The 20,154-nt window shown below is 40.2% G+C and overlaps 1 protein-coding gene across 2 annotated transcripts; it reads right to left on the bottom strand.

Annotated features, from left to right (window-relative positions):
- Positions 1–270: 270 nt before the first annotated feature.
- On the bottom strand, positions 271–19,813 carry tmod1 (tropomodulin 1). Of its 2 annotated transcripts, XM_058641079.1 has the most exons (13): positions 19,521–19,813; positions 15,006–15,088; positions 14,777–14,852; positions 14,415–14,551; positions 10,635–10,791; positions 9,490–9,606; positions 8,245–8,334; positions 6,456–6,586; positions 6,154–6,261; positions 5,459–5,602; positions 4,912–5,056; positions 3,373–3,472; positions 271–2,528 (listed from the first exon to the last, which is right to left on the bottom strand). In XM_058641079.1, exons 4-13 carry the CDS (start codon positions 14,535–14,537, stop codon positions 2,510–2,512), a joined length of 1,134 nt encoding a protein of 377 aa, XP_058497062.1. In that variant the 5' UTR covers positions 14,538–14,551; positions 14,777–14,852; positions 15,006–15,088; positions 19,521–19,813; the 3' UTR covers positions 271–2,509. The 2 variants fall into 2 exon arrangements, with proteins under 2 accessions (XP_058497062.1, XP_058497063.1); XM_058641080.1 differs by lacking the exon at positions 3,373–3,472.
- Positions 19,814–20,154: the final 341 nt, after the last annotated feature.

The following is a 20,154-nucleotide window of genomic DNA, read 5'->3' as shown; positions in this document are numbered from 1 at the left end:
TAAAACACTTGATACCTCTACATCGATCACCTATCATCTTTCTAAATAAGCGATTTGCTAGAACAAAAAATAGAAGGGACCCATCACTGACATTAACTACAATACTAGAGGCATATTACGGTGCTATTCTTGGCCTGATGAGGGCAGTGTATGGCAGGGAGAAATGTTACGGTGTATTTTTTCCATTAAACCACAGAGTGTCACTGTTGGCTTGAAATTTAACAAGAGTGTGCCCCACATTTTCAGTAAAAAGATCCAGCCACATGTAAATAAAGTTGTTTTCAAGCTTTATTCATCCCTTATCAAATATCCAACCAAAAATAAAGTGAACTATTTAACAAAACACAAGAACCAAGCACTAAAATACCAGAGAGCATGAGACAAAGGGAGAGAGCGGCAGGGTCCTCACCCCCTTCATCATTGAATTAATTATTGTCTGACAAATGTTTACACCCATAATTACCACTTACGAAACAACAGCCACACCACTGAGAATGCAACAAAGCGATGATGCCATTAAATGGGGTTATTTAACCCATAAACATGCTGTGAGACTTTATTTTAAACCACTGAACGTCTGTATCAGGTACAGTTGTTCGCAGTTTTACCTTCAAGTCTTCAAATGATAATTAAACAAACAGTCATTTCATCTCAAACCATTAAACGAGTAACAGTGTGCAAACCATTTCTGTTGATGCAGCAACAATCGGACTGTACTTCCTGATCAAATCTTAGCCAGTGCTCCTTTATACTTAATGTGTGAGTTTAAAATAAAAAGAAATCCAATTCAAGTGTTTCAAACTATTTGTTTATCATGATCAATGTGGTCAATGTGGTAGTTACGGTTAGTAACAAGGACATAAATGTATATTTGATGAGTGCAACATTTTTCCGTGATAAACTCTTTCAGGATCAATCTATGATCAGAGTGAAAGACTACATTTCAGATGTTCAGTGGTTGGTTTAACATCCGTCATAGGTGGTAAACATTTTAAAGCTGCAAATCATCAGACATTTCCTTATTTAAATAAAACGGATCTGTACAGTGTGACAGCTGTAAATACATTAGGTGTTTTTTTCTTTTTTCTTTTCTTTTTTTTTTTTTAAATCTGTGTAACATTCAACCCTGAAATACATCAAACCTCCACTGAGGCATTAATGTGAGACCTGTAATAATAAAGTCAACAGTAACAACCATTGTAATATTAAATCACACACTGTTCTTTTTTTTTTTAGCTCCAGTAAATAAAAACAAACAAACACAAACAATCAATAAACCGGACCTGGTAAAGAAAGTGTTGAACATTCAAATCCATGTAGATTTTTTGGGTTGCAATTTAGTGAGTTGCATATCTGACTGTACACAATTACCGCCGTGCAACAAGATGCATTGTAGAGTAGTTTATCCGATTTTTAGTGATTACACTCGAACTGGCAGTAGTCATTCTCAGGTCACAGGCTCTGTTTGGAGAGACTGCCAATATAAATGCTGAATAGTGTAAAAGTGTAAAGTGTGATTAGAGTATATAGATTAATTTACAACAACAAGCTTTACACTAGTTCTTACACTATCCAGCACACTCGATCACGTCAAGTATTATGAATTGATACCGACTCTTTCCTAGTCCTGTCAGAAATAAATATACTATTTGTATTTAGCAACACATCTCTCAAAAGCCAGGTTTAAACTCTGTTACCAAAGAATCTATGTAGCTTACTATCTGAGGAGCCACTGTAATACTGTTTTGACAGAACAAGGTTTAAGGCTAAAACTTCAGACGTTAAGTTTGGGGTCAAAAAGTGACATTATAGTATTTTAAGTGTTTTTATGTCATCAAAATTAAAAATGGACATTAGCCTCTGTGCATAATTGACAGGATACCTTGTATACCGACCTTGAAGTAACATCTGAAACTGTTCGAAACAACAGTAATGGGAAATCAACTCATTTATAGCACAACCTTAATAATAATTTTAAATATCATCAATAATATTATAAGAACTTGTTCAATCAATCACTCAATAGGAACAGGGATTGCAAAAATGTACCCATCACCTTACAAATGGGCCCTCATTAATAACGAGACCTTTAACCCCTGTAATGTGAAATGAAGACACCTCATGAGATACTACAGGATTCACAAAGATAGTGTGAAGTAAAATGTAAAGAGCTGCAGATTCAGTAGTAGAATCCTAGACCCCCAATTTATGACATACAAAACAAAATATTACAAATTTCATGTCAATCATGCACTGAAAAAGTAGGACACAGCTGATCACTCGACTGGTTGAACTAATATCGAATACAAAAGTCAGGAGAAAAAGAGTTCAGAGCTCCTCTCCAAACCTGAAACAACTGCACCTGAAATGGTGATCACGGTCTGCCGGGTAAGTTGTCAGAGATTTCGAGGCTGAAGATGGTTTCCAAAATCTGAACGGGCGTGAAGTGGTTAAAGGTATCCCTGGTTTCTACACGTTCGTCCGACACTTGGGGAAGATGGGTCCTCCCTCAAGCCTTCTCTTTCTTACTAAAGACAGAAAGAAGGGAGGACGGAGGGAGGGGTTGGAGGAACACAAAAGCAAAATAAAGAACAAAAGAGAGACGAAAGACAAAAGGAGAGAGAGAGACATTAGAGAAATAGAACCCAGGTAGGGTTGGACATCATCTTAATCTTTAGCTAAAGCAGAGCAGAGCTGGTCATCCTTACTTGCAAACCACAAAGCCAAAAAAGCAGTTCAAAGTAGAGAACATTCACAGAAAAGAGATTTAAGTTACACTTTTTTAAGTGGTTGCAAAAGGAAATTGTGCAGCGAAAGCTCTAGACTGAAAAAAGAACAGGAGATGTAGGAAGGACAGTGACGAGAGCAAGGCTGGATTAACCCACAATGGCCTTTCTATAACCATTGAATAATCCATCATCCATGGTTTGCCTGGTTTTTTCTCTTTATCCATTCGATAATGCAACTTTTGGACAGCAGTATTTTTCAATACAATGCAGGAACAATACCATAATAGGACAGCAGGAAGATCAAGTCAAGTAGAAGATGTACTTCACTTCAGGAAAGATTAAATTGCCACTTTTGTGCAGCAAAGTCAGATTTAGAGGCATGAAGAGATTGCAGTTTGGCAATCTTGGGCATACGACAGCAGATTGACCTTTATAAAGAGATGGCCAGAAGAAGAAAAGAAGGAAGGTGATGCTGAGAGGTGCTCAGGAGAAGCAACAGAAGCTCTCAGAGGAGCATGACAGCAGGTGGCAGCAGTTCTGGTGTTCTGGAGAAGAACCAGGAGAAGAACAGCGAGGCAGAGTGGTCAAACCATGCTGTGCTTGTGTTTCAGCAGGTTTTTTTTTTTTCTTTTTTCTATTTTACTTAGTCTTGGACTTGAACTTTTTCCCGAAGGCTCTCTCCAGGTCAGGAACAGACAGTGTGAGGGTGAAGGAGCCGTCCGACTCTGACCTGACCACCCTGGCTTCAAAATGATGCAGGAGGGAACATCATTATTACTATCATTATGACATCAGCATGAAATGGTTTGTGACACAAAACAAGCAAACTATGAAAATACCAGAAACAACGACAGCAACCAATGTGAAACTGAATGTAATTCCCAGTTTAATCCTAATCCTGTAATAACCTGTGGTTTTGGAGAACACAGAGACACACAAACATACACATTCATGTATTAAGTGGCTTAACTAGAATAATTAGATCGGCAAAGATAAACTCATATTTTGTAACCAAGAATCATGTCCTCTGGTTGTTTAATGTTTTCCCCTCCCTCTCTCTCTCTCACATAAACAGTCTTTTCTTAGTGATGATGTCATAACTTAAGCAGGGACTGTTATGATTGGCTGCGGCTTCTTAGCCAATGATATCACTCTGTTCATGTCTGTTTCTAGAGTCTGATTAAAGAACAACTAATGGAGATAAAGTGACAATGAGTGTCAGCGCTGTGTGCAACATCTTGCACTGCCAAAAGCAATACGACTGAAAGAGGCGATGGTGCATGATATAGGTCATCTAATATAGTATGAAACATTATCAGTTCCTAAAGTCTTTATGTCATGTTACCCATTCTGTTTCTCTGTGTGTTCATGAGCCTGTTTTCATGGCTGAAAGAGCATGTGTTTGTGTGTGTGTGTACTCAGAGGTGGAAAGAGTACCGGAATATTCTACTCAAGTAAAAGTACAACTATTTTGATAAAATTAAAAAGTACAAGTAAAAGTACTGGTCTAAAAATTGACTCAATTTATAGTAAAAAAAAGTAGTTACTTTTTTAACAAGGTTGGGGTTCTTCGTGCAAAAAGGACCTTTACAAAGTGCTGACAAAATAAAACATGCAAACAATGCATCAGCCCAAATGGGTCAAAGGTCACAAATCCTTTAACTTTCTCACTCACTCAGGGAACTCAATTAGCGCCAATTCCCCTGTCTTCATCATTCACCTGTCCTCGTCATTCACTGCCAAAGTTTCCGGTGCATGAATTTTAATTTCAAATGTATTTTTAATTCAGTAACGGATGTGATTTAAAACATAGTGAAGTACAATACTTCCAAAAAAAACATACTTAAGTAAAAGTAAAATAACAAACTATAAAAATTACTTTAAAAAGTACAAGTACACAAGAAATCCTACTCAATTACACTAACGAGTAAACGTAATTCATTACTTTCCACCACTGTGTGTACTTTATGTTTATTTTGTTTCCTCTGTGGGACCTATTCTGGTTATTAAACTAACCTTCTCAGTTCCTAGGAGTCCTCATGGGGACCAAAGCCTGGTCCTATTGAGGCAGAACCTCATTTCAGATGCTCTAGTAAAAGACTGAATTGTTCGTATTGTTAAGGTCAATGCAGAGTCCTAATAAGAATATGTGTGTGTGTGTTTGTGTGTGCATGAGACCCACCCAGGTCATTGTTGTTCATCATGGCGTTGGAGCCCCGGAGGCGCGGGCCCTGCTGGGTGAAATGGTAGCCAAACTTCAACAGTGTGGTGTTTTTCTCCAGCATGGTGGCTATCTCCATCTCCACCTTGTTGCCTAACGGCTGGCTCTAGAGTTTGGAGAGAGTGATGGAGGAGGAAGAACAGGAAGAGATGGCTCATCAGTGGGCAAGAAAGGGATTTGACTGAGAAGTGGTGGGGGGGGGGGTCGCTTTTATATAATTTTAATTAATCATTTAAATGGAGGCTATGACATAAAAAGACAGTGTTAAAAGATAAAATATCTGTGAATCATTCATCAAGAAGAACTAACAGGCAAGATGTGAGTCACATATGTAAAACAACACAGTATGACACATCGCAACGGACCAGAAGGCATTAGACTGAAGTGGCAAAGATGGTCTGCGTACACGACCTGACACACACACACACACACACACACACGACCAGCGTTGCAAGTCTGCATGTGCAGCATGTAAGTGGGCTGTGTGTTTGTGTTCGTCTGTTTATACCTGATTGTCTATCTTGAGCTCCTGTAGTGTGGTGTTATTCTGCAGTGACTCTACCAGGGCCAGGATTCCCGTCCCTGTGATGAAGTTGGACTCAACATTGAGGCTCTTCAGTGTTGTGTTCACCTTCATCATCTCTGCCAGGGCCTGAGCAAACACACAACACATAATAAAACTTTAAAATGTTCCCCTATATGCTCTATAATAATGCTAGTGTGTCCACAATGATGAACATAAATATCTGTGCAAAGAATGTCTGTCTTTCAATTGCATAACTGTCCAACAGGTAACTTGACAGGCTTCAAATTTGGCAGGTGACTTACTAAAGACACCAGTGTGTGCAGTGCCAATTGCACAGTTTTTGGATAAGAAATGCAACAGATACATCCATAAATGAGCTGCTTCCACCCCTTAAGGAGGCTACAGTACTGACCATCTTAAAAGATGCTGATACACTAGAACTCTGTGGGTTGATAACCTTTTTTTTTTTTCTCGATTAAAAAGCAATTCATGTAATAAAATTAGTATATTGGAGTATAAATGAGTTATACAGAAAATAAACCTGAAAATAGTGTGGCCTAGTCTTAATTGTTAGATCTATGAAGCTGGTGAATGATTACTCTTTGTCCTTCCCACTCCAGAGTCGGCGCAGCTATAATGTGATAAAGAGGTAATAAGGTGCAATGACTGTGACTTACAAATGCTACAGGATCATTGCTTCTGGTTCCTACGATACTGAACCTCTCCACCACAGTGTTCTTCATCAGAGCCTCAGCGTACGCCTTCAGAATGGGGATGGGGATGTTCTGCAAACATAAATGTTTTTTTTTTTTCATATTTCACTTAATTGTATTTTGAGGACTAACATGAAATTCATATTGCAAAACAATCAAGATTATTTTCTTTGTTTGCAAAATAAAAAATCTCTCCTTTTTGTGTAACTACTACAACAGGACAACAGTAAATCAAAGTGTGACGATGCACACAGAAACACTCTTACCCTAATGTTGTTGAGATTGACCTCTACGAGGTCAGGATCATTCTTCTTTACTCTCATCAGTGTGTCTTCTACGTCAGTGGAGTTGGGCTCCTCATCAGGGACTGGTTTATACTGGGTGCTCTGGATCACACCTCGAATACAACACAATTACAGTGCACTCATTAAAAACACGTGTTGCCTGAAGTCTGAAGTCCCCCATGTCTACATGGACGTCACTTAACTTTATAAACAGCATCAAATGAATGATTGCCTCCCCCCCTCCCAGTCTGTTAATGCACTGCATCTGCCTGCACGCTGTGCCAAAGAAAGCATAGCTTTCTATAGCAGTCATGGAAGTATGTTTTCCCATAGTCAGCGGCCATAATTAACATGTCTCCCACTTTCTCAGGGCATGTCTTCTTTTAATTCGATAGATCAGTAAAACAGATTTTTAACATTATTAAGCTTTTGGTATTTCATAATACAAAAAGAGATAAAGCAAGTCATGCACTTTGTATGTTACAAGAATACCATACCATACCATTATTTTATTTTCTTAATTTGTCCCACCACCATCACCCATAAACGTGAAATTTGCAGGTCCGATGTGTAACATTAAGGAGGGTTTATTGGTAGCAAATGACTATATTATCCATAAATATGTTTGCAAAAAATGTGTAAAAAGGTTATTTAGAATATTTTCCTCTATTTACAGTCTATTTACATCTGGCACTGCCACATTTCTACAGCAGTGTGAATAGACAAATCAGCCACATTGTATGTTTATGGTAATTTAAAGCTGAAGATTACACAAATGAATAAGAATGACATCCTTTCTGTGATGGAAAGGCCACCAGTTTCCTGATGTGCTTGGGAAAGGGAGAGGATTTGCTGATTCACCATTAATGTCACTAATTCACAAAGATTGGACATTTAATGAAGATACTTCACGTTTTTTGAAATATATTGAGGCAGTTTATATAAAATAACAACTGAGGTTTTGGTGTGCATTATTTTGCAAGAAAACCGACTAACCGACAACAAAGTGAGGGAGCCACTGTTACATTACTTTTGAATTTTACACCAGACAAGACAGTCGTATGAAATATCCCTTCAAACATGCAGTGTATACATATGTGTCTCGCGTATTGTCCTGTGTATCAACTGTGAAAACAAAGCCAGTCTCAAGTTCACTTTTACGACTGGCTCTGTTTTTGAGAGACGGTCATATTTGGAAGTCAGTTACCGACTCCGTTTAGAGTGCGAGGAGAATACACAGGTTGAGCCACTATTCAAGATAAACAGTGGCTCATTTATGTGAACGTGTGCACACACATGTTTGGATGCCTGCGATTGTCTGCCAGATTTGGTATTTACCGCATGCAATATCAAACTACAGCTGTAAGAATGTAAGAAGTCGGCAATACACAGATGAATTAGTCATATTTTTAGAGAACCGAACAGCATTTGATGTTGAATCTGTGCAGCAAAAAAAAAAAAGACTGAGCCTAATTGCCTTTGCTCTAATAAACCAAACACATTTGCCAAGATGAGATCATGCCACTGGATTCAAGTCAAAGACAACTCTAACTTCAGCATTTTTCTACCATGAGGTGATATTTCCTTCGAACCAGCTGACCGATCAACTGTTTTTCAAGGTTCTTTTACTTATTTCTTAAAAAGAAAAAATTGCTTCACCAAATGAATCTAAATGTGATTCAAGTGCAGACAGTCCATGCAGCTGGCAGTTTCTACACATGGAGCCTGAATAACAGTTCAGAGAGTGCAAGTGTGTGTGTGTTTTATGTACTGTTGAGGCCTTGCTTGTTGACTATGGTGCTGCTGGCCAGGGCTTCATAGTACTGCTGGTTACTCATCAGCGTGTGCATACCCAGGATGGCTGAAAGACAGAGAGAATAGAGTGAACAAAGGGAATGACTGGAGTGTCATAAAAGGAAGAAATACAGAGTGAAAGAAATGCTGAAAAAGCACTGACAGACTTCGAGGTCGTCTAGATACATCCATGCAATGCAGACAGTCGGCCCACAGATGCATCACATGCAAGTCAAACCTCACACTCTCAGCCAAAACAGTCAAAGCAGTCACATACTGTAAGGTTGCAGGTGCAGTCGTTTTATTTTACCAGATATCATGCTGTCTTTTGGCTGACAACTGCCACTACATGATTTCTATAAAAAGACTTCCTGGCCACCTTATTAGGTACACCTTTTCAACTGCTTGTTAACACAAATATCTAATCAGTCAAACATTTAGATGTGGTAAAAATGACCCGCTGAAGTTCAAAACGAGCATTGAAAAGGGAAAGAAGGGAGGTTTAAGTGACTTTTAACGTGGTATGTTTGCTGGTGTCAGAGACGCCGGTCTGAGTATTTCAGAGACTGCTGATCTACTGCGATTTTCACGCAAAACCATCTCAAGCGTTTTCACGAAAAAGGTCAGAAACGAAGAACATATCCAATTGAGCTGCAGTTCTCTGTCATGAAATTTGTCAGGCATTTCACAGACTGTACGATTCATCCGTGTAATGCATGTCAGGTTGTCTTTGCCAAATGTCTGTCTCAATACAGCCAGACAAGCTGAACATGACAGAGGACTAGTAGAATTGTTCCATGCAAATGCTTGGTGCAGTCTACAGATACCCTGTGTGGTGTTCAGCTAGCAAAATAGAGCGATCCAGCGGGGATGGAGGAGAAGATGGAGAGATGAAGGGGAAGGGTGGTGGGAAGTTGGAAGAAGTGCTGGAGGAGACGGAGAAGAGTTAGACTGAGGACAAGAGTCTGGTTAAAGGTGGTAAAGTGTGTCACAGTGATTAGTGGGAATGTGCAGAAGATGGAGGATAATCAGTGACCTACAGTTCAGCAAGATTATACAAAGTATCTTGTTGTTTGTGTTAACTGTTAGAAAATCAATGAACTAATGTATTAATAATATCAAAATATGCATGACTATGATAAAAACAGGGGGAACATTTAATTATTTAACCTTATTCATATAGCAAAATAAACTGTCTGATGTGTGTGTGTGTGTGTGTTACCTGCAATATCACACAGCTCAGCATCAGTTGCACTCGCTAGAGCTTCTTCCAGCTCTGGCTCCAGAGTCACGTCCTCTATGATGGGGTCCACCCTCGTTTTAGGGACAAAGGCTTTGCCTGTAGCATTATGACACATTAATATACACAAATACTTGTGTAAAAAACTGAAACAATCACTCTATTACAAAATTACTTTGATAATTGACTAATCAATTTGAGTGTTGTTTTTTTAAATAATTAAAAGAAGTTTTCTGATTTTTCAGTTTGTCTTAAGAGCAGAGGAGTTACTCATCTCTACAAAGGAGCAAACTGGAGTGGGATGTGTCTGCTTTTCAAAGTGAGCAGGAAGACAGAGAGGAATAAAAATCTGCTGTCACTCCACACACAGCTTATGTGGTTCAATTTGCTACTAACTGGCCGCACAATTACAACCTGAGCACTTAGCTCACTTGTACCCAAGTCAAGCTGCAGAGCCATAAGTGGATGTTGTATTATATTGTAGCCCAGACCTATGGAAGAGGAACAGGAAGACTAACGTCCATCTATGTTGGAGAAGCGGTTTGTCTTGATACACTCAAGGGAGAAGATGAAGCTGAGCTGACAATTTTATTACTTCCCACACACAGACGGATACAACACAACATTCAACTCTTATGACAAGGAACAAATAACTGCCCCTTGAACCAAGATAAACAGCATGTTAGCGTCCCTGTTCCATTCTTCTGCTGAGGCAAAAGCAACATCATCAGACTTTCCTCATCTACAGCTTTAATTTAGTTTTAAATTAAAATCACATGAAAAGTAGTATGTATGTAGTCTGTAACATTTAGGAGGCCTTATTGGCAGAGACTGAATACACCATTCATACGTTTGGGTGTATAAATGCATCATCAATTTATGATATTTGTTTGGGTTAAGAATTTAGACACAGGCCTTTATGAAGGCTTGTGATGCCATGTTACAGTCAAACCAGCTTAGGTGTGCTTCTCTCATTTTGACGTGGACGTTTGCACAAACTACATCTCAGGTATTTTTTAATATACCGGGAAACAAATGGTATTGTTGACAATGTAAAGTTAGAAAAGCCGAACTTTGAGTTGTACTTTCGTGTCAGTAGATTCACAGTGAGAAAGCAGAATTCTGACCTCTCTTCTCCCCAGTGAAGGGCACCAGGTCTTCTTTGTCAGGATGCTCTTTGGCTTGTTTCTCCAGATGGGCCAGGAGGTTATCTCTCTGAAACGTCCCCGTCGGCGATTTCTTGGTCTGGTCCTTCTGCCGCATCCCAGCGGGCAACAGTGCATTCTGGACAAGGACAGGAATTTATTTAATTTAAAGAACCAACACTGAGGAAAAATGATATTTTCCCCATTTTTGGCTCTTATTTCTTCCTGTAATAGACTTTAACCTCATATCCTCAAACCAAATCAATCAGTCCAGGATTTCTTTCTTCCTACGTAACATTACTGAATAAAACAGTTATTTCAAATATGTCTTTCTAACATCACTCCTGCCACTGACTTTATTAACTTTGTAACTCACTTTGTGGTGACTTAAATTAAATTGAAATGATCATTTAAAAGTGTGAGTGTTTTGGGTAGGAGTGCCAAGTAAACTCACATAAACTCAGAAAAAGGAACTTTCATTTAAACTATTAGAATGCCTTGGCATGGGCTGAAAAACACGTTCTATGATGTAATGTGTTCTCTCTAGAGTCAGCTATGAAAAAAAAAAACAATACAGTAAATCAATTAAATAAATAAAAGAAACAAATGCAGGGCACATTTATGGTTTCACATACTGTAGATGTGTGCATTCAGTGATATGTATTTATAAGCATGCTTCCCGAGAAAGAGACAACACAAATAGAACAACAAAGTGAGGCATAAACATGATGCTGCTGCATCGTAAATCCGGTTCATGTAACTCCCCACATCAGTTTCTATCTCCACATGCTGTAGCACCAAGACTTTTCCCAGAGCTTTGGAGCATACCAAGTTATTTTCAACATTCAAAAACGAGCTCTTGGAAGAGCCACTTATAGCTTCATATCTTATCTGTCCCCTCATGACTCAGTGTCTCTTTGACTCGCTTCACTTCTCACCTATTATTCATCTGCCCTCAGTTGCTCTCCTTTAACCGGAAGCTTGGATGACGTTGGTGTTTTTTTTGAAAATAAGATGAATATAGAAAAATATCGGGGCAAACTATTTCCACAAACCTCCATTTTTAACAGTTGTTTGGTTATGAAAGAGCCTTTACAAGTTAAGGAGAAAAAAAAGAGTAGTATTTATAGAAAAGCTTAAGTTATATCAGCCCTGCCAGGCTTTTGATGTTAGTTATATCAGCTGTAGATAACAGGCCTCTTACACAGCATGTCTTCCTGTATTGTATTCCCATTTAATTCCACCCAGTGCTGTGCCTCATTAAGTCTCTCTCTTTCTCTCACAGGCCACAGTAGTCTATATCTATAGGCAGGTTTATAAATAGCACAGTTCTGACACAAGGCAGACACGGCTGTGATGTCGAGAACAAAGAAAGCTTTACACAGGCGACAAGCACTTAACTGTAAGTTTACTACAGTACATGCACAGTACCAGGGGCTAATTTTAAAGACACAAGTACACAGAAATGTAGTAAAATATATATATTTTACACCTGTAAGAAGTGAGTATTCTGTAACCTGGAGGCAGAAAAGGTCTTTTAACACAACAGTGACATATTGTCACCTCTAAACAGCAGATATCCCGCTCTGAACTCCCTCTTCTTCAGCCAAGTAACTTCTACCCTAGTTTCCCTCATTCATTCAGCAGCGCCACCGTGAGGAGACATGAAGTAGCGACACCCGAGTGAAACTGGCAGAGACTGTTTACTTTAAAGCGCTTTGATTTATAAATTATCTGTTTGCCCTGGTGTATCGATTATCGTATTGCACCAGGAAGGATGATGATATATCGCCAAATCAATATTTTGAGCCCCCCCCCCCCCCTTAGTAATGACAACATTTGTATGCTGTGTCCATGAAAAAAGGGCTTTGTCAAGCAATACTATCAGACCTGAAAGAGGTAGTGTTTGTGTGTGGGGTGGGCAGACTGCTGAGCAACCAGGTTTTATGTGCAGTAGAATTCACATATAGAGCGATTATTTTCATAATCTCTTTCATAAATTAAATTTGGTCGGTGTTTGTCAAACCTGGAAATGATGATGTTCTCAAATAACTTATTTGTTCCACAAAGCAAAATGGTTCACTTTTAATGATTTCTTTGTTATCCAGAGCAAAGAAATGAAGAAAATGTTCACAGAAGCTTAAACAATCGGAAATCGTGTTTTAATCATGAAAAAAGTTTCCAACAGATTAATCGATGATCAAAATAGTTGTCGATTTAGTCATCGACTAATTGTTTCAGCTCTATTCACATATGAAACTTTTCTCTTTGTCTTTTGTCACCGGGTGACACGACATCTAAAACAATGTTACAATAAGAAACACATTGACAGGCTTGACCAATTTAAATGACGCTTATATTTACAAACTACTAACCACAGTTTGATGTTATGATGATTTGATTTGTACATGTGTATTCTCATCAGAGTTGTAATTTAAAACCGTGGCAAACTTCATGTTTCAAGTGAGACACACAATGATGACACTGTCGTGTCCTCAGTTAACAGTTGAAGTTGTAGTGGGTAAGATGTTATTGCAGAACAGTCTGTACAACAAGAAAAAAAAATATCTCTCAACAATCGCAGAACAGCTGGCAGATATTATTGTTTTCCCAGAGTCTTACTGGAACTGATGTAAGAATCACTGCCAGGGAAAGAGAGTGAGTTTCAAAGCAATGCAGCGCTTTGCTGTTGTGTAACAGGTTACCATCATTAACAGGCACAAACAAGGTAAATGTACGCACTGCCTCTCTCACTATTTCGTCTGTTTATGTCATGGAGCCCTCTTGGTCACTCAGTGCTGGCATCAGCCTCGCTAACACACACACACACACACACACACAGAAACCCTTCCAGTCATCCCTTTGGCATTGAGGGGAAATCCAATCTCTTTATGAGCAGTTGAGACATTCATCTAAAAGCAACTACAGCTGCTGTCACCACCTCCACCCATGACGCATCAGCGTGGGCACAAAGCTGTTTTTTTAGTTTTTTGTTACACGTATCAAATGGTGACGTAAAAACGCACTTGAAAATCAGCAGAAACCAATCAATTATTGACGCTTGTGTTGTTCCATCTGCATCACAACAAATAAGACCATGACAACTAACTACCAAAACCATCAAATCTATCACACGCTGCACACAGACCAAAACAAATAAATACTGTGAATGATGAAGGAAAAATTAATAAGATGTGTCTAAATTATGACAGAAAAATAACTTCATCGGGCTCCCTCTGTACCTAATAAAGTGACCACTGAATGTATGTTATGTGAATATTCTATGTCTACTTTTTTCCGGTGCATCCAGTTACATATCAATATTGTGAACTAACCTTTAGCTTTGCTGCTAGTTAGATCACCTTTAGTTTTATAGATGTATAAATAAACTAATAAACATGAAGTGTCCACTCACTGCACGTTAGTGGACACTGGATTAGCCGGTTTTTGCCGACATAGCAGTGAAAGCACAGTCCATCAGCTGCCAGTAGTAAAGTAAAAACAGAAAAGTCATTATTTACATTACAGCCATTTACTCATGAGGGATGTTCAAGGGCGTTCAGATGTTTTGCACTTAACAGTTTGACTGGCTTAAAAAAAAAACTGAAATTAGCCGCATGGTCGTGTCGATGTAGACGTATACAGCTGACCGCAGTATATTACATGAGGGATCTCTATTAAGCCTGTTGACCCCATAACTCTCCACTGATAACAACACAGTGACAGCAGTAGCTTCTTATGGACTCCGTATTATAAACTCACATCAGGATCCAGCTCCTCTAACTCGTCCTCTAATCGCTGCAGCTCCTCCTCCGAGAGTTTCTGCAGCAGCTCGTCCTCATCTACGTCCCGGTACTTCTCCATCTCCTTCTTCAACACCGACATGATGGACAGCACACCTGGAAATGAGGATAATAAATACAAAAAAAAAGCAAATACCGAAAGTTAAAATATTTGTTGTTAGTTACAGAGGAGTAAACGACATAAAATCACCATCTCCTGTCTCGTAATCTCTTTAAAAGGTTTAGATTTCCGAGCTGTGTCCGAGATGAGATTCAATGCTGCCAAGTTTATGCTACACAAACACTTAAGGTATTTGAGAGGCATTTGTACAGATCTCTTACCTCAGTAACCCCTCCAGAAAAAAAAGTAGATCAGGAATCAGGAAGACAATGGAATTCGAGAAATAATAGAATATATCTGTAGATGGAAAGCACAAGTAAGAAAACTCATGAAAACAACGGTGTTTACAAGGGTTAGAGAAAATGAAAAAGTTGTCTGGCAGAAAAAGGGAGACACGTGTGAGCATCACACAGTGCTGTTCTTTACTGTAAAAAAGATGACTCTACTCACTTCACTGACCCCAAACTCAGGGGCAGAATAACAACAGAGGCAGCCAAGTGCCTGTAACCCTCCTGAGAGAGAGAGGGGGGGAGCTGAGGGGAAGAGAGAGAAACAAGATTAATATCTGTCGGAATTACAGGACAGTAAACACACCAGGTCATTTAATCCTAAAATTAAACCTGGTGTGGTGTGAAGTGCGATGGGCTGCCATGTTGGTAAGAAATGATACAAATCAAAGCACAAGGAACAATTGATCACAGTTCAAGCAGTCGTAAATCTATAAACAATAACATGTGAGTGCATCCTCACATATTTACTTTTTTCCTGATAACCACTTAACAAACTAACACCATGACACATCAGCACAGAGACGGTGAAAAGCTGTTCTGACTGAGTGGCTGTTGCTAAGACGTTTGGGTGAAAGCGAAGACAAATCATGTTTACGTCAGTTTAACAACAAATCACAGACGTCTGACAGCACCCTGTGAACGAAACAGCAGATATAAACCTTTAACTACCAGAAGTCCACATCTCTAGGTCACCATCTAGGCTCCGTTTCCTAAGAGGATCCTGTCGCTGACCTGCAGCTGTGCTTTCCACTCAGCAGAAAAGTATGAAAGTCAAACCCAGATGTGTTTTTCTTGTACTTTATTTCTTTCTCAGCTGGCAGCATGGACACTCGCTCATCTCTCTCTAGCTGGGAGGACAGAGTCTTGGCTGTGGGAGCAGATGACCGATGACGGCAGAGCCGCAGCAGAACATTTGAGAGTGGGTCACATCACCAAACGCTTGCTGTTCCTGCTGGCTCTGAGCACGGACTCCTTCAGGAATCTTTAGGGTCATGGTTTGAAATGAGTTGTGAGCAGCTGCTGACAGATGCCCACATGACAAGACTAATAATAACTTCACTGAGATTTAGGCAAGGATGAGTATTTAATCAAATTAGGCTGCGATGGAGCTTAAAAAAACGCCCACAACCAACGTATGATGACGTTTCTTTTTAATCTTTATGTTAACATGTTTTGGCTGCCCTCCTGAAAAGGCTGGGTCAAGCGTGCCGTACTTTTGTTCTGCTTTCTCCGAAGCTCATGACAAGACAAGTTTCCAAAATCAAAAGACGAAGAACTGGGCTGAAGTCCAAATAACGCTTCAAGTCTGCTGGAAGACCATGACCTGTCCTGATGATATTAAACAGACTCGTGCCTGTATTTACAACATTTGAAAGCTTGCCGCTTCATTACAGGACAAAAAAAATTACAACCACAGCTGACCTGGGTCTACGTGTACCCAGTTAAGTCATAAACATTTGACCCTAAACCAGGCCTGTCTGGTGCACAGCCTCTAACAGCACATTGATGCAGGAATATTGTAAAATTATAAATAATGTTTCACATTTCCATTATTCGTCATAAATCCCAAACGTGCAGAAAAGTGCTGAGGTGAGCTGCTTTGTAAATCGTCCGGGTTGATTTTAAACATGAACACAGTGGGAGCAAATTCACAGCTATGAAGTACACACACACGCGTATCTCTGTAAACGTCACACATGCTGTGGCCAAAATATCCTGACTGCCACTGCCACAGCACAGCAGATGACTTCCTGCTCAACATCTTTGGACAGAGCAAAAACTAAGAGCACTTCACATACAATGTGTGTCGCTCGGTAAATCTGAGATTTACAGTTCTTTACCTCCGAGCTACAGTCAAACCGAGTCTAAATCTAAACTACAGGAAGTGTTTTAAGGTGGATTAGTCGTTGAAGCATGGGCCAGAAAGTCTCATGTCTCCTGGGACTGTGACATTTGTTTGGTGTCTGTGTGAAACGGACAGTAGATCCACCGTGGTCAGAGCTACACACGTCTCCAAAATGGAAGAGTAAAAAAAACAGCTGAGAGCAACTGTCCTGTGACCCACATGCCATGATGCATGTGGGTCGCAGGTCAGGCCACAGAATGGTATGAATTGGTGTGACTTTTTCAGGGTCGTCAAATTACATTGTATTTATAAGATTATTAACCACGTATTAATGTCAATAAATAAACGCATAATAATGTGAAAAAAATTAGACCTTTCACAAGCTGCTCTGTTGCCTACGGCGCTTTTCCATCATACAGTACAGGCACTACTCGGCTCGACCAGCGTTTCCATCAGCAATAATACCTGGTGCTTTTTTTACTACCTGGTCTGGCAAGGTTCCAAGCGAGCTGAGGTGATACTAAAATGTGAATTCACTGATTGGTCAGAGAGTGTCGTCACTGGAAGAGTCACAAGCACGAGGTCCGACACAAGAACCAAACTGAACCATATCAAAATGTAGATCAGTTAAAAAGACCCGAAAATCACAAAAACGTGTTTATCTCCCACACTTAGTTTAAACTTAGGGTGGAGTGGCTCAGTGGTTAAGACCGGCACCCTGTGAGCGAAAGACATCATGGTCGCAATGGTTGCAAGTTTGACTCCACCCTTGGCTGATTGTACTCAATTCCATTGTAAGTCGCTTTGGATAAACGCGTCTGCTAAATGACATGTTATGTAATGCAATGTAACTTAGCACGGAAATGTCTAAAATCTCAATATTTAAAAGAGGAGTCTGGCGTATTTAGCGACAGCACTGCCGAAAGCCGGCGATCGTGAGTCGAATCACAACCCGCTCAGTCCTGTTTCAGGTCAGTGACTGATGAGTCTGACACTAAACTACAGTAGAGTACAGTCGATTCCAGTAGAGCAGAGTAGTGCTAGAACTGTTTAGACCAACATGGAGTCTCGTTGGACTTGCCACAAAAATCTAAAGGTATAGCGATGACATCCAGCGATGACTTCCTCCAGCCGTTACTGAAGCAGTGAGCAGCAAGTGAGTTGTACTTTGCATAAGAATGGAATCTGCTAATATCAACAACCGCCTCATTGAAAATTTGATCAAGTGCGGCCAGTCCGGCCATACAGGAGAGTGACCGCAGTGACAACAGGGTGCACCATTGCATGCCACCATCCCACTCCCTTTGACAAAAAAAACATCACATCTGGTAGCTCTAGAAACATGACAGTGAAAGATGGTGGCCTCCTTAAAGCAAGGCTGGCTTATTCTAAAGCTGCAAAGACCAAATGACTTCCATCTTTAAATGATTATACACTTATACAAACACACTTATGGGTAGTATATTCCATATCTGCCAAAACAACCTGACAAATATTCTGTCCTGGGCATTTAATAAGCAGCAGCAGCAGCAGCAGCAGCAGCTATCCACACATAATGAGTCTGCTTCTGGTGGATGTTTCTTGATGTGAAGAAAAAAACGACTCCTGTTTAACACAGTGTTTAGTCATTGTGGAAAATGTTGCACATTTTTAAACAAGACCTCATCCTAATTATATGAATTGTTTTAAGATACTGTGGGTTGTGGCAAATCAAGACTTATTTGAATTAATGTTTTTATATGGGCTGCTGTGTTGCTTGCCTCCATGTTGGGGACCAGTATGGAGTCGTGTATCACGGTCTGTATAAGCAGAGGCCTTGCAGCTCGCGGCCTTGAACCTAAGGTCAGGCCATTTGTGCATTCTGCAGAGGGCAAAATGTCATGATGTTTTACCAGACATGTCGTAACTTATGAGAATGTCTCAGGTTAGCTCCTCATATGATGCATGAATGAGCGCAGAGATCATGAACAGGTCTGTGGGCGCACATACACAGGTTTTAGAGGGTGAAAGTAACTGCTCCCCTTTGGTGTCAGGCTTATCACAGCGAAAAACAGAACACGCAGGGCAAAACTGAGAGGGAAATCCATAAATAACCAACCAATAATGGTCATACATCTCCATTTTCTCTGCTGTGAAGTAGGTCATGGCAGAACTGACAACCACAGCAGACAACTGTTGCTTCCACAGCACTTGTTGAATGACATCTGGATTATGCAACATGGTGAAACTTCTGTCTTAATGGAGTTTGTTAAACCATGAACTACAGGAAACACCAACTGTCTGCAGCTTCTCTGTCTCTGATGTCACCTCTTTCCCATGATCTTCAAGAAACACAATGTAGGTCAGCCATGCAGAAAATGCTTATGTTTTTGGGGTCACCGAATAAATATGCAGAATTTTTCTGCCATGTATTAAATGAAAACGAAGCTGTGAATGAATGTATCAAACCAACATCTCTATTATCAAAATAGTATAAGGTGCAACAGAAATGGCAGGATAAGCTAGAAAAGCATGCACAAATTTGCTCTGGTCATGATTTCTGTTGCGAATGTAATGAGTGTGTCATCTTTAAAAAGTGGGTCCCAGGCTTGGGAAACACTGACCAATAAGTGGAAGAAGTTTGAAATACACAATAAAGCACAATAAAAAAAACCTCAACAGAAAACCTTTACATTTAAAAAGGGAAAATAAATGATTTCTCCTGATAAACTAAGTGAAGTCCGTTTGCTGCATGTAACTTTAAAATCTTGTTGCCCTGCTCATTTAAACTGAATGTCTGTTCTCTACTAATTTGACTGTGCAGTTTGAATTTTGCATTTATTTCCGTACCTCCTCCAGCGCTATTTATAGCCGGACGGTCCCGCCGGGTGACAGCAACGAATACTTTGACCAGATATGGTTTCCTTCAGAGCCGCCTGGAGTCGCACTGCGAGGTCCCGCTCTGCTGCGAGCGCGCAAACCGGGAATCCTGCGACCGCTGCGCTACACCAAAGCGTCCATGACCCGCAGATAATCCTCAATTCAGCTGATTTCTGCGTCTTCTCACTCGTTTCCTCCCAGGTCCCTGCTTCGTCTCTCGGCGGGTAAGCACAGGCTGAATCCTCCTCAACTCCCACTAAGGGCAAAGTAAACTTTATGGGGAGGAGATCCTCCCCCTCCTCCTCCTCCTCCTCCTCCACCACCACCTACCCCCCACACCCCCCCACACGACTGCCCTGTCACTCCAGTGTTGCAGAGTCCATTATCGGACCACATTACTTTGACCCTCTCGTTCAAATCACTAAGGAATGGGGAGAAACGTATCCAACAGATCAAAAAACAATCCTAACTACCTTTCACTCTCTGGCAAGTGACAAACTGCACTTTACTGTCCCTCATATGAACATTTCAACGTGTTGCAATATAGGACACGGGTTATAATGATGTAGTCACTTCAGTCTTCAAATTATGGTTTTCCAACGGC

Source organism: Solea solea, chromosome 10, assembly GCF_958295425.1.
Source record: "Solea solea chromosome 10, fSolSol10.1, whole genome shotgun sequence".
NCBI lineage: Eukaryota > Metazoa > Chordata > Actinopteri > Pleuronectiformes > Soleidae > Solea > Solea solea.
Note: the sequence above shows the minus strand (reverse complement) of the source record. Positions and strands in the feature narration are given on the sequence as shown.